General features: G+C 43.0%; 2 protein-coding genes and 6 non-coding genes across 8 annotated transcripts in view; 5 read left to right on the forward strand and 3 right to left on the reverse strand.

The window, feature by feature from the left end:
- Positions 1-676: 676 nt before the first annotated feature.
- trnag-ccc (transfer RNA glycine (anticodon CCC)) lies at positions 677-747 on the forward strand. The gene has a single exon. It is a non-coding gene; the product is annotated as a tRNA-Gly (tRNA).
- A 571-nt stretch (positions 748-1,318) lies between these two features.
- On the reverse strand, positions 1,319-2,859 carry LOC117970724 (large ribosomal subunit protein mL50-like). The gene is made up of 2 exons (XM_059021115.1): positions 2,701-2,859; positions 1,319-1,773 (listed from the first exon to the last, which is right to left on the reverse strand). Exons 1-2 carry the CDS (start codon positions 2,811-2,813, stop codon positions 1,323-1,325), a joined length of 564 nt encoding a protein of 187 aa, XP_058877098.1. The 5' UTR covers positions 2,814-2,859; the 3' UTR covers positions 1,319-1,322.
- A 189-nt stretch (positions 2,860-3,048) lies between these two features.
- Positions 3,049-3,122, forward strand: trnai-aau (transfer RNA isoleucine (anticodon AAU)). The gene has a single exon. It is a non-coding gene; the product is annotated as a tRNA-Ile (tRNA).
- A 1,304-nt stretch (positions 3,123-4,426) lies between these two features.
- On the reverse strand, positions 4,427-4,500 carry trnai-aau (transfer RNA isoleucine (anticodon AAU)). Its single transcript has one exon. It is a non-coding gene; the product is annotated as a tRNA-Ile (tRNA).
- A 532-nt stretch (positions 4,501-5,032) lies between these two features.
- trnak-uuu (transfer RNA lysine (anticodon UUU)) lies at positions 5,033-5,105 on the forward strand. Its single transcript has one exon. It is a non-coding gene; the product is annotated as a tRNA-Lys (tRNA).
- Positions 5,106-5,331: 226 nt separating this feature from the next.
- On the reverse strand, positions 5,332-5,404 carry trnak-uuu (transfer RNA lysine (anticodon UUU)). Its single transcript has one exon. It is a non-coding gene; the product is annotated as a tRNA-Lys (tRNA).
- Positions 5,405-5,560: 156 nt separating this feature from the next.
- Positions 5,561-5,632, forward strand: trnaa-ugc (transfer RNA alanine (anticodon UGC)). The gene has a single exon. It is a non-coding gene; the product is annotated as a tRNA-Ala (tRNA).
- A 362-nt stretch (positions 5,633-5,994) lies between these two features.
- LOC131732884 (ribosomal protein S6 kinase beta-2-like) overlaps positions 5,995-10,000 on the forward strand; it is a 15,250-nt gene continuing 11,244 nt past the window's right edge. The window contains exons 1-4 of the mRNA XM_059021117.1: positions 5,995-6,232; positions 7,856-7,893; positions 9,534-9,651; positions 9,784-9,852. Of these exons, the coding sequence (XP_058877100.1) occupies positions 6,161-6,232; positions 7,856-7,893; positions 9,534-9,651; positions 9,784-9,852 (297 nt within the window). The 5' untranslated portion in view covers positions 5,995-6,160. The remainder of the gene's footprint in view (positions 6,233-7,855; positions 7,894-9,533; positions 9,652-9,783; positions 9,853-10,000) is intronic.

Consider the following 10,000-nt stretch of genomic DNA (forward strand, 5'->3'; position numbering starts at 1 on the left):
GTTGAAAACAGAAGCTAAGAGTTACAGACGTGGGCTGCAAGGTGATTGGTACAAGACTGAATTAACTGCTGTGTGTTAGAATATTATTGGTGCAATGTTTCGAATAGAGAATGCTATAGACTGATGTAAAAGGGAATTCAGGCAGATCGCATTCTTCCTTGTACTGATAAAGTGCCGGTTGAGTGGGTCTCCGGAGCGCTCTGTAACATCTGCGTGTGAACCTTCATATGAATAGACTTGATCTAACTCAACGCGCCTCGGATTGAATTGTTTGGGGTTAGGTGAACCTCCAGAATTCGTCCATACAAGCGTGCAGATTCAGCGGTAAGGATACATATCAGATCAGTATAAGATAACCAACCATCCAGTCTTAACTAACCCGTCCTGTGTGAGGATAGCAGCTTTGCCTACGGTAGATTTTGCATACAATGTCATTTTAAAACAAAAAAATAATTAAAAACGGTAATACAAATAAACCGTGAGTAATTGATTTTTATAAAATCTGTAATAACAGGACACTTCGGGCCGGGGATTCCTTCAGCTGGACGTGACGCGGTGGTAAATGACGTCACAGCAAGCGCGTGGATAGATTTCGGTGGCTCTCAGCGTTCTATTCCAGCGTTCCACGAGCAGCCCGTGACCTGTCGATGCCCCCGCAGTGACTCCTCCGTCACCCGCGCCAGTGGTGTAGGGGTATCATGCAAGATTCCCATTCTTGCGACCCGGGTTCGAGTCCCGGTTGGCGCATGTCTCTTTTTTTTTTTCATTTTAATTTGTAATATCTTTTTCAAAGTTTATTTTTTTAATGTATCTTAAAACTGTTTTAAAAACCGATTTTAAAACGTAATTTTACACATTTGGCGAAAAAAAAAAAACTATATATATGACAATGTCGTCCCAGGGGACTTTTTTGACCTGAAAAAAGAAACAAGTACCAGGGGTCACAAATGGAGATTAGATAAAGGGGCATTCAGAACAGAAAATAGGAGGCACTTTTTTTATACAGAGAATTGTGAGGGTCTGGAACCAACTCCCCAGTAATGTTGTTGAAGCTGACACCCTGGGATCCTTCAAGAAGCTGCTTGATGAGATTCTGGGATCGATAAGCTACTAACAACCAAACGAGCAAGATGGTCTGAAAACTGAGGTGATTAATAATAATAATAATAATAATAATAATAATAATAATAATAATAATAATAATAATAATAAATAATAATCCAAAAGACAGAGTTCAGAAACAGATATTTTATTACGAGCCCCCCCCTCATCTCTCCGCCCTGCCCCCTCATCTCCCCCCCGCACCCCGCCCCCCGCCCCCCTCATCTCCCCCCCTCGTAACCCCAGCGAATCTTCAGATTGGGGGGCAGCAGGTCTCTCGCGTCGCTCAGGTCCTCGAACCTGGAGCCCTCTCTCTTGTAAGGGGCGCTGTAGAACTCCACCACATCCTGGACCTTTCTCATGCGGTACAGCTGCGAGTTCGGCACGGCCCGGCCCAGCTGCTCCGACGCGGCCTTGAGGAGGCGGTACCGTTCCTGGCCCCGCCCCAGCGGCAGCTCCGCCCACTCCCCGGACCCCGCCCCGCTGTACGTTTGAAGGACCAGCCCCTGGATGCGCTGGATCAGGTCCTGGGGAGGGCAGTACTGCCTGGCTTTGCCTGGAGGTTTCAGTAAGGGGCGCTGTGGCTGTGTTGCAGGGGGCTGGCTCCCAGGGAGGGCGCTGGGCTCCTCCTGCAGGGTGCTGTCGGGGGTCTTTGTCGCTTCTTTCTGGGGTCTGTTGTAAAATAATGTTATTGATGTTACATACCTACATCTATCTATCTATCTATCTATCTATCTATAGATTATATCTATATATATATATAGATTATATCATTCTATCTATCTATATATCTATATATACAGTACTGTGCAAAAGTTTTAGGCAGGTGTGAAAAAATGCTGTAAAGTAAGAATGCTTTCAAAAATAGACATGTTAATAGTTTATATTTATCAATTAACTAAATGCAAAGTGAGTGAACAGAAGAAAAATCTAAATCAAATCCATATTTGGTGTGACCACCCTTTGCCTTCAAAACAGCATCAATTCTTCTAGGTACACTTGCACACAGTCAGGGATTTTGTAGGCATATAGTCTATCTATCTATCTATCTATCTATCTATCTATCTATCTAGATTATCTCTATCTATCTATCTATCTACACACACACACACACACACACACACACACACACACACACACACACACACACACACACACACACACACACACACACACACACACACACACACACACGTGTATGGGGTGAAATAGCTATCAAACATCCGTGAGCGCAGAGTAATTGTAAAAAGCAGTTTGTAACTGTAAAACTAAGTTTGTAACTGCGTTTAACAATTACAAACCGCGTCCATACACACGCACAGTTTTTAATTACAGTAAATAATTCTGACAAGTCGGAGAGAGACATTTTGTGTCAATCCTTGTAGAAATTAGATCAATGCATTACCTACCATTATAGGTGTTGGTGTAAGTTCAGCATACAAATACAATGTGAATTCTTATAATAATAATAATAATAATAATAATAATTGTTTAAGAAGATCTCTATTTTTAGTGGCGTTCCGGTACCTTCACAGTTAGGATTACACATCAGGACACCCCGCTCCCCTCAAAATAAAAACCCTGCAGCCTCGTTCTCACCTGAGCCCCTTAAAAAATCCGGGCACCCCTCCGCTGTTCGCCCTGAACCCCGATATTTGCAGCTGAACCGAGCGCGACCTCCCCAAACACGTCCGAATCACGGGAGTGGCCATGTTGACCTCACTCACATGGGCTTTGGGGGGGGGGGGAGGAAAAAGCGGAAGTTCGCTGAGAATTCTGGGAACTGTAGTTTCTTTGCTCGATACCGCCACGTTGAAAAACACGTACGTTTTGTATTACATATAAGTTCATATAAATGTGGGCGTTGTTAATGTGTAAACTAGCAGCGTAAAGGCTGTTTAAATCTATGAGAATGACAGATCTGTGGTGGCTGTCCGATCTACGGGTGGCCGGTTAGCTCAGTTGGTTAGAGCGTGGTGCTAATAACGCCAAGGTCGCGGGTTCGATCCCCGTACGGGCCAGGTGGGATATTTTTATGACTAAACATATCATTTTTTTCTTCCTCCAAATAAAAACTAGCCATTGAAACAAAAAAAATATTCCATACAATTATTTATTATTATTTGTTTATTTATCAGACGCCTTTATCCAAGGAGACTTACAGAGACTAGGGTGTGTGAACTATGCATCAGCTGCAGAGTCACTTACAACTACGTCTCACCCGAAAGACGGAGCACAAGGAGGTGAAGTGACTTGCTCAGGGTCACACAATGAGTCAGAGGTGGGATGTTATTACACTAGTTTGGAAGCATTTACACCTATCCTTCATACTGGGCAGCAGTGTGGAGTAGTGGTTAGGGCTTTGGACTCTTGACCGGAGGGTCGTGGGTTCAATCCCAGGTGGGGGACACTGCTGCTGTACCCTTGAGCAAGGTACTTTACCTAGATTGCTCCAGTAAAAACCCAACTGTATAAATGGGTAATTGTATGTAAAAATAATGTGATATCTTGTAACAATTGTAAGTCGCCCTGGATAAGGGCGTCTGCTAAGAAATACATAATAATAATAATAATAATAATAATTCAGAACAACATGACAACAATACATTACTGAGAGCACCGATAACCATCCAGTCTTAACTAACCCGTCCTGTGTGAGGACAGCAGCTTTGCCTACGGTAGATTTTGCATACAATGTAATTTAAAAAAAATAATAATAATTAAAAACGGTAATACAAAAAAAAACGTGAGTAATTAATTTTTATAAAATCTGTAATAACAGGACGCTTCGGGCCGGGGATTCCTTCAGCTGGACGTGACGCGGTGGTAAATGACGTCACAGCAAGCGCGTGGATAGATTTCGGTGATATTTTTAGGTCTAAACATATCATTTTTTTCTTCCTCCAAATAAAAACTAGCCATTGAAACAAAAAAAAAAAAAAAATTTACACAACATTTCAAAACTAGTTTGGAAGCATTTACACCTATCCTTCATAATTCAGAACAACATGACAAAAATACATTTCTGAGAGCACCGATCGTAGCTTTTAGGAGGGACGCAGATAAGGCTGATATTTCAGTCCGCAGTAAACATGAAGGGATCGCAGACACATCAAGGAGCATCGAGACCCAGAAAACGCTGCGATCGTAGCTTTCAGAATAACTTTACTGCATTTAATCCTGTATTTTAGAGTACTGTAATCTGTCACAAGTGTTATTTAATCTGTAGTATTTTGTATTTAATCATATCACTGGACACTGCTATCTGCTGTATTATTGAATGATATGTTTAGACATAAAAATAAAGACATAAAAATATCCCACCTGGCCCGTACGGGGATCGAACCCGCGACCTTGGCGTTATTAGCACCACGCTCTAACCAACTGAGCTAACCGGCCACCGTGAGAGAACGGCAGCGCGTATGACCTCATCAACGAGTTTTTACAAAGCAGCCTGCAGTTCTGCATCCTTCCACCAGATGGCGCTGCGCCCTCAGGAATAGCCGGTCGAGACACACGTGTAAAGAAACGCAAACCTTTCTTTTCAGTCCTGAATTATTTTTGGTCGAGCAGAGGAACGCTAATTCAAGTGGAATCATTTTAAAAAATGGAATTCCTTTATCTCGTATACAGGACAACAACATTTTTGTGTTGTTTTTTTACAAATAATTTGTTAAATGGAGCTTTTAAAATCTATTATTTCCTTGCCGACAAAAATATCAGAATCAACACTGCGTAAAAGGGATCTAGTAAATTAAAGGGATGTGGGAAAATAAAAGTCGGATCAAGTTCTAACGTGGTTCTGTGGTTTTAAAAGGTTAATGTCACCGATTCGTCTGTCCAGTTTTAGTTAAACCTCTTGCAGTCCGGATAGCGTCTCTCAGAGCCCGGATAACGAGTCTCTCAGAGCCCGGATAGCGAGTCTCTCAGAGCCCGGATAGCTCAGTCGGTAGAGCATCAGACTTTTAATCTGAGGGTCCAGGGTTCAAGTCCCTGTTCGGGCGAGAATATTTTTTTTTCTTTAAATAGACACATCGTTTGCACATACTTCAGATACAATATTATTAATTTTTATGATGGGTTTGTGATATTTTATCTAAACTTAAAAAAAAAACGCCGTTAAACAGTAGATATGGCTATAGATATAGATATTAATTAATTAATTAATTAATTAATTAATTAATTAATTAATTAATTAAAAATAAATAATAATAATAATAATAATATTTCCGCCCGAACAGGGACTTGAACCCTGGACCCTCAGATTAAAAGTCTGATGCTCTACCGACTGAGCTATCCGGGCTCGTGGAATTCGGAGTTCTGTTTGATGACCTAATGGTTAACTGGAATTCCGCTGACAGCCGCAAGGGGGCAGCGTGACTTCGGGAATGATGGGAGGAGGAGAAGGAGACGGCGGAGAGAGTCGCGTTGCGATAACCGGGAATGAGCGAACAGGAGCGGGGATGTAGCTCAGTGGTAGAGCGCATGCTTTGCATGTATGAGGCCCCGGGTTCAATCCCCGGCATCTCCAGCTATAACTTTTTTCTTTTTTTGTGTAAATATTATTTATTGATTTATTGTACAATGTTAACCCATATTAAATTAAATTAAATTAAATTAAATTAAATTAAATTAAATTATAATTATAATTATAATAATAATAATAATAATAATAATAATAATAATAATATTTAAGACACAAAACATTTATCGTAAGTCTTACAAAGCACTAGCAAAAACGCAAAACGCGTGTCAGTCTGATTTAATTTCTTATATAAAACTTTCGATTCTACATTCAGCGATATTTTTTTTTTCATTCTATAAATTTTTTTTTTTTTAAAAAAACTGCGACCCCGCCCCCCTTGCGTATACGTCATCGTTCCCTGCGCTTCCCCAGGAGGGAGGCCTCGTCATCCGCGCTGGTGGATGACGTCAGCGCAGTTTAAACCCCTCAGGAAAGCCGGATCCGAAGAAGCGTGCGGTTATTGTTTGTTATGATCGGATACAGGAGGTCGTATCGGCGTGTCGGATAAAAGGAGGGCTTTTAGTGACCGAAGCGATGGCCGGCGTTTTTGACTTTGATTTGGAAAGTGAAGACCTAAGCGACCTGGAAGAAGTGGCCGGTGACGAGGTGAGCGCACGATTCGCTTTGAGAACCCAAAACGCATTTTAAAAAACTCGTGGATGTTTTTAGACGCTCGCAGTAAACTAACTTTCTTTTTAAAATGTCATTAATGCATTTTGTATAATGTTAAATCTTGCTAGGACTCCTTTGCAAGCGCGTTCTACCGCGGTGTGCAAATTTCTATCATAACGTGCCCCCATATGAGGTCTCCGGGCATGAAATTGTTAATATTGACAGACGACACACCTCTACGAAAAACTACGGTCCACGCCCGGGCTTAAAATATATATATACACCGCAACGACACACTGGAAAAACCAGATTCGCACGCAGTTTGCTTATAGTGATATTAAACAGCATTGTAACTGCAGTTTAATATCACTAGACTGGACTGGACTGGAATTACATTGTAACTGCAGTTTAATATCACTAGACTAGACTGGACTGGAATTACATTGTAACTGCAGTTTAATATCACTAGACTGGACTGGACTGGAATTACATTGTAACTGCAGTTTAATATCACTAGACTGGACTGGAATTACATTGTAACTGCAGTTTAATATCACTAGACTAGACTGGACTGGAATTACATTGTAACTGCAGTTTAATATCACTAGACTAGACTGGACTGGAATTACATTGTAACTGTAGTTTAATATCACTAGACTAGACTGGACTGGAATTACATTGTAACTGCAGTTTAATATCACTAGACTAGACTGGACTGGAATTACAATGTAACTGCAGTTTAATATCACTAGACTAGACTGGACTGGAATTACATTGTAACTGCAGTTTAATATCACTAGACTGGACTGGACTGGAATTACATTGTAACTGCAGTTTAATATCACTAGACTGGACTGGAATTACATTGTAACTGCAGTTTAATATCACTAGACTGGACTGGACTGGAATTACATTGTAACTGCAGTTTAATATCACTAGACTGGACTGGACTGGAATTACATTGTAACTGCAGTTTAATATCACTAGACTAGACTGGACTGGAATTACATTGTAACTGCAGTTTAATATCACTAGACTGGACTGGAATTACATTGTAACTGCAGTTTAATATCACTAGACTGGACTGGACTGGAATTACATTGTAACTGCAGTTTAATATCACTAGACTGGACTGGAATTACATTGTAACTGCAGTTTAATATCACTAGACTGGACTGGAATTACATTGTAACTGCAGTTTAATATCACTAGACTAGACTGGAATTACATTGTAACTGCAGTTTAATATCACTAGACTGGACTGGAATTACATTGTAACTGCAGTTTAATATCACTAGACTGGACTGGACTGGAATTACATTGCAGGGCTGGTAATCAGACTCCTATTGCACAGCAGTGTGACCCAGTCCAGGTTTTACTACCAGCTTGATCAGCCCCCAGTGTGTCTAGCTAACAAGCTCAGGTGTGTCTTATTATTAAACTCCTAGTGAAACCAGGACTGGATCACACTGCTGTGCAGCGGGAGTCTCATTCCTGTCCCAGATTGGAACGCACTGTGTAATTATCCAGATTGGACCTGTTTCAGTGCACTCTGCGGTCTCTTGTAATCTCTGGATTTATTTATTTATTTATATTATTTTACTTATTTTTTCTCAGGATGAAGAGTTTGAATTCACCGGGATTGAACCAGACCTGTAAGTGTTGGAAACGAATCTGATTAAATAAAATAATAATAATAATGAAATAGATTTATCTGGAGAAGTGATCGAGCGATTGTGAGGAAACTCGCTCAGGAGCTTCGGGGGCTCGCAAGTTATTGAGAGGAGCGGAATCTGGGGGGGGTGTGTGTGTGGAGGCTGTGTGTGTGTCTGTCTGTCTGTCTGTCTGTGGAGGCTGTCTGTGTGTCTGTCTGTCTGTCTGTCTGCAGCTTTAATGAAACTAAACTCTTTTCAGAATGCAGTAAACTAACACAGACCCCAAGAAGAAGGGATTATATTGTAGCGTCAAACTGAACAGGATTGTGGGGCTCTGTCTGTCTGTCTGTCTGTCTGTCTCTGTCTGTCTGTCTGCAGCTTTAATGAAACTAAACTCTTTTCAGAATGTAGTAAACTAACACAGACCCCAAGAAGAAGGGATTATATTGTAGCGTCAAACTGAACAGGATTGTGGGGCTCTGTCTGTCTGTCTGTCTGTCTGTCTGTCTGTCTGTCTGTCTGTCTGTCTGCCTGTCTGTCTGTCTGTCTGTCTGTCTGCAGCTTCAATGAAACTAAACTCTTTTCAGAATGGGTGATGTCACTGTGTGTGTGTCTCTCTTGTGTTTCAGGGGGTGGGGGGGTGATGTCACTGTGTGTGTGTCTCTCTCGTGTTTCTGGGGGGGTGATGTCACTGTGTGTGTGTCTCTCTCTCTCGTGTTTGGGGGGGTGATGTCACTGTGTGTGTGTCTCTCTCGTGTTTCTGGGGGGGTGATGTCACTGTGTGTGTGTCTCTCTCGTGTTTGGGGGGGGTGATGTCACTGTGTGTGTGTCTCTCTCGTGTTTCTGGGGGGGTGATGTCACTGTGTGTGTGTCTCTCTCGTGTTTCGGGGGGTGGGTGATGTCACTGTGTGTGTGTCTCTCTCGTGTTTCTGGGGGGGTGATGTCACTGTGTGTGTGTCTCTCTCGTGTTTCGGGGGGGGTGATGTCACTGTGTGTGTGTCTCTCTCGTGTTTCGGGGGGTGGGTGATGTCACTGTGTGTGTGTCTCTCTCGTGTTTCTGGGGGGGTGATGTCACTGTGTGTGTGCCTCTCTTGTGTTTCTGGGGGGGTGATGTCACTGTGTGTGTGTCTCTCTCGTGTTTCGGGGGGTGGGTGATGTCACTGTGTGTGTGTCTCTCTCTCTCGTGTTTGGGGGGGTGATGTCACTGTGTGTGTGTCTCTCTCGTGTTTGGGGGGGGGTGATGTCACTGTGTGTGTGTCTCTCTCGTGTTTCGGGGGGGGTGATGTCACTGTGTGTGTCTCTCTCGTGTTTCGGGGGGGGTGATGTCACTGTGTGTGTGTCTCTCTCGTGTTTGGGGGGGTGATGTCACTGTGTGTGTCTCTCTCGTGTTTCGGGGGGGGGGTGATGTCACTGTGTGTGTGTCTCTCTCGTGTTTGGGGGGGTGATGTCACTGTGTGTGTGTCTCTCTTGTGATTCGGGGGGTGGGTGATGTCACTGTGTGTGTGTCTCTCGTGTTTCGGGGGGTGGGTGATGTCACTGTGTGTGTGTCTCTCTCGTGTTTGGGGGGGTGATGTCACTGTGTGTGTGTCTCTCTCGTGTTTGGGGGGGTGATGTCTGACTGGCTCTCTGTCTGGTTTCAGGTCTGGAGACTGTAAGGAGATCGAGATCTCCTCTGACATTGTGAACAGAGGCACCGAGAGGATCGGACCCGAGTGCTTTGAGCTGCTGAGGGTCCTGGGGAAAGGGGGGTACGGCAAGGTGAGGGGGGGTACGGGAGGGTGAGGGAGAGGGGGGGGCTTCCTGATGTCTTTTGGCCATCGCTGTAATAATACTACTACTAATAATAATGATAGTAATAATAATAATAACGCACTATCTTGTCTTTCTCAGGTTTTCCAAGTGAGAAAAGTTCAGGGTGCAAATACTGGCAAAATCTTTGCAATGAAAGTTCTGCGAAAGGTAATTCATGCCGTTCATGTAAACAAACCCAGCACAGCACAGCACAGCACAGCACAGCACAGCACAGCACAGCACAGCACAGCACAGCATGGTCAAGCACAGGGAAGCATTGTAAAGCACAGAGAGGTCTGGTAAAGCATAGGGAAGC

This window comes from Acipenser ruthenus, unplaced genomic scaffold (assembly GCF_902713425.1).
Source record: "Acipenser ruthenus unplaced genomic scaffold, fAciRut3.2 maternal haplotype, whole genome shotgun sequence".
In the NCBI taxonomy this organism is placed as follows: domain Eukaryota; kingdom Metazoa; phylum Chordata; class Actinopteri; order Acipenseriformes; family Acipenseridae; genus Acipenser; species Acipenser ruthenus.

Bases quoted from the DNA above. Each gene is read 5' to 3' on its own strand.
- LOC117970724 (XM_059021115.1), bottom strand. From the start codon at position 2,813: ATGGCCACTCCCGTGATTCGGACGTGTTTGGGGAGGTCGCGCTCGGTT. The intron at 1,774-2,700 runs GTGAGAACGAGG...ATTTTACAACAG, and splicing joins GGATTTTTTAAGGGGCTCAG to ACCCCAGAAAGAAGCGACAA.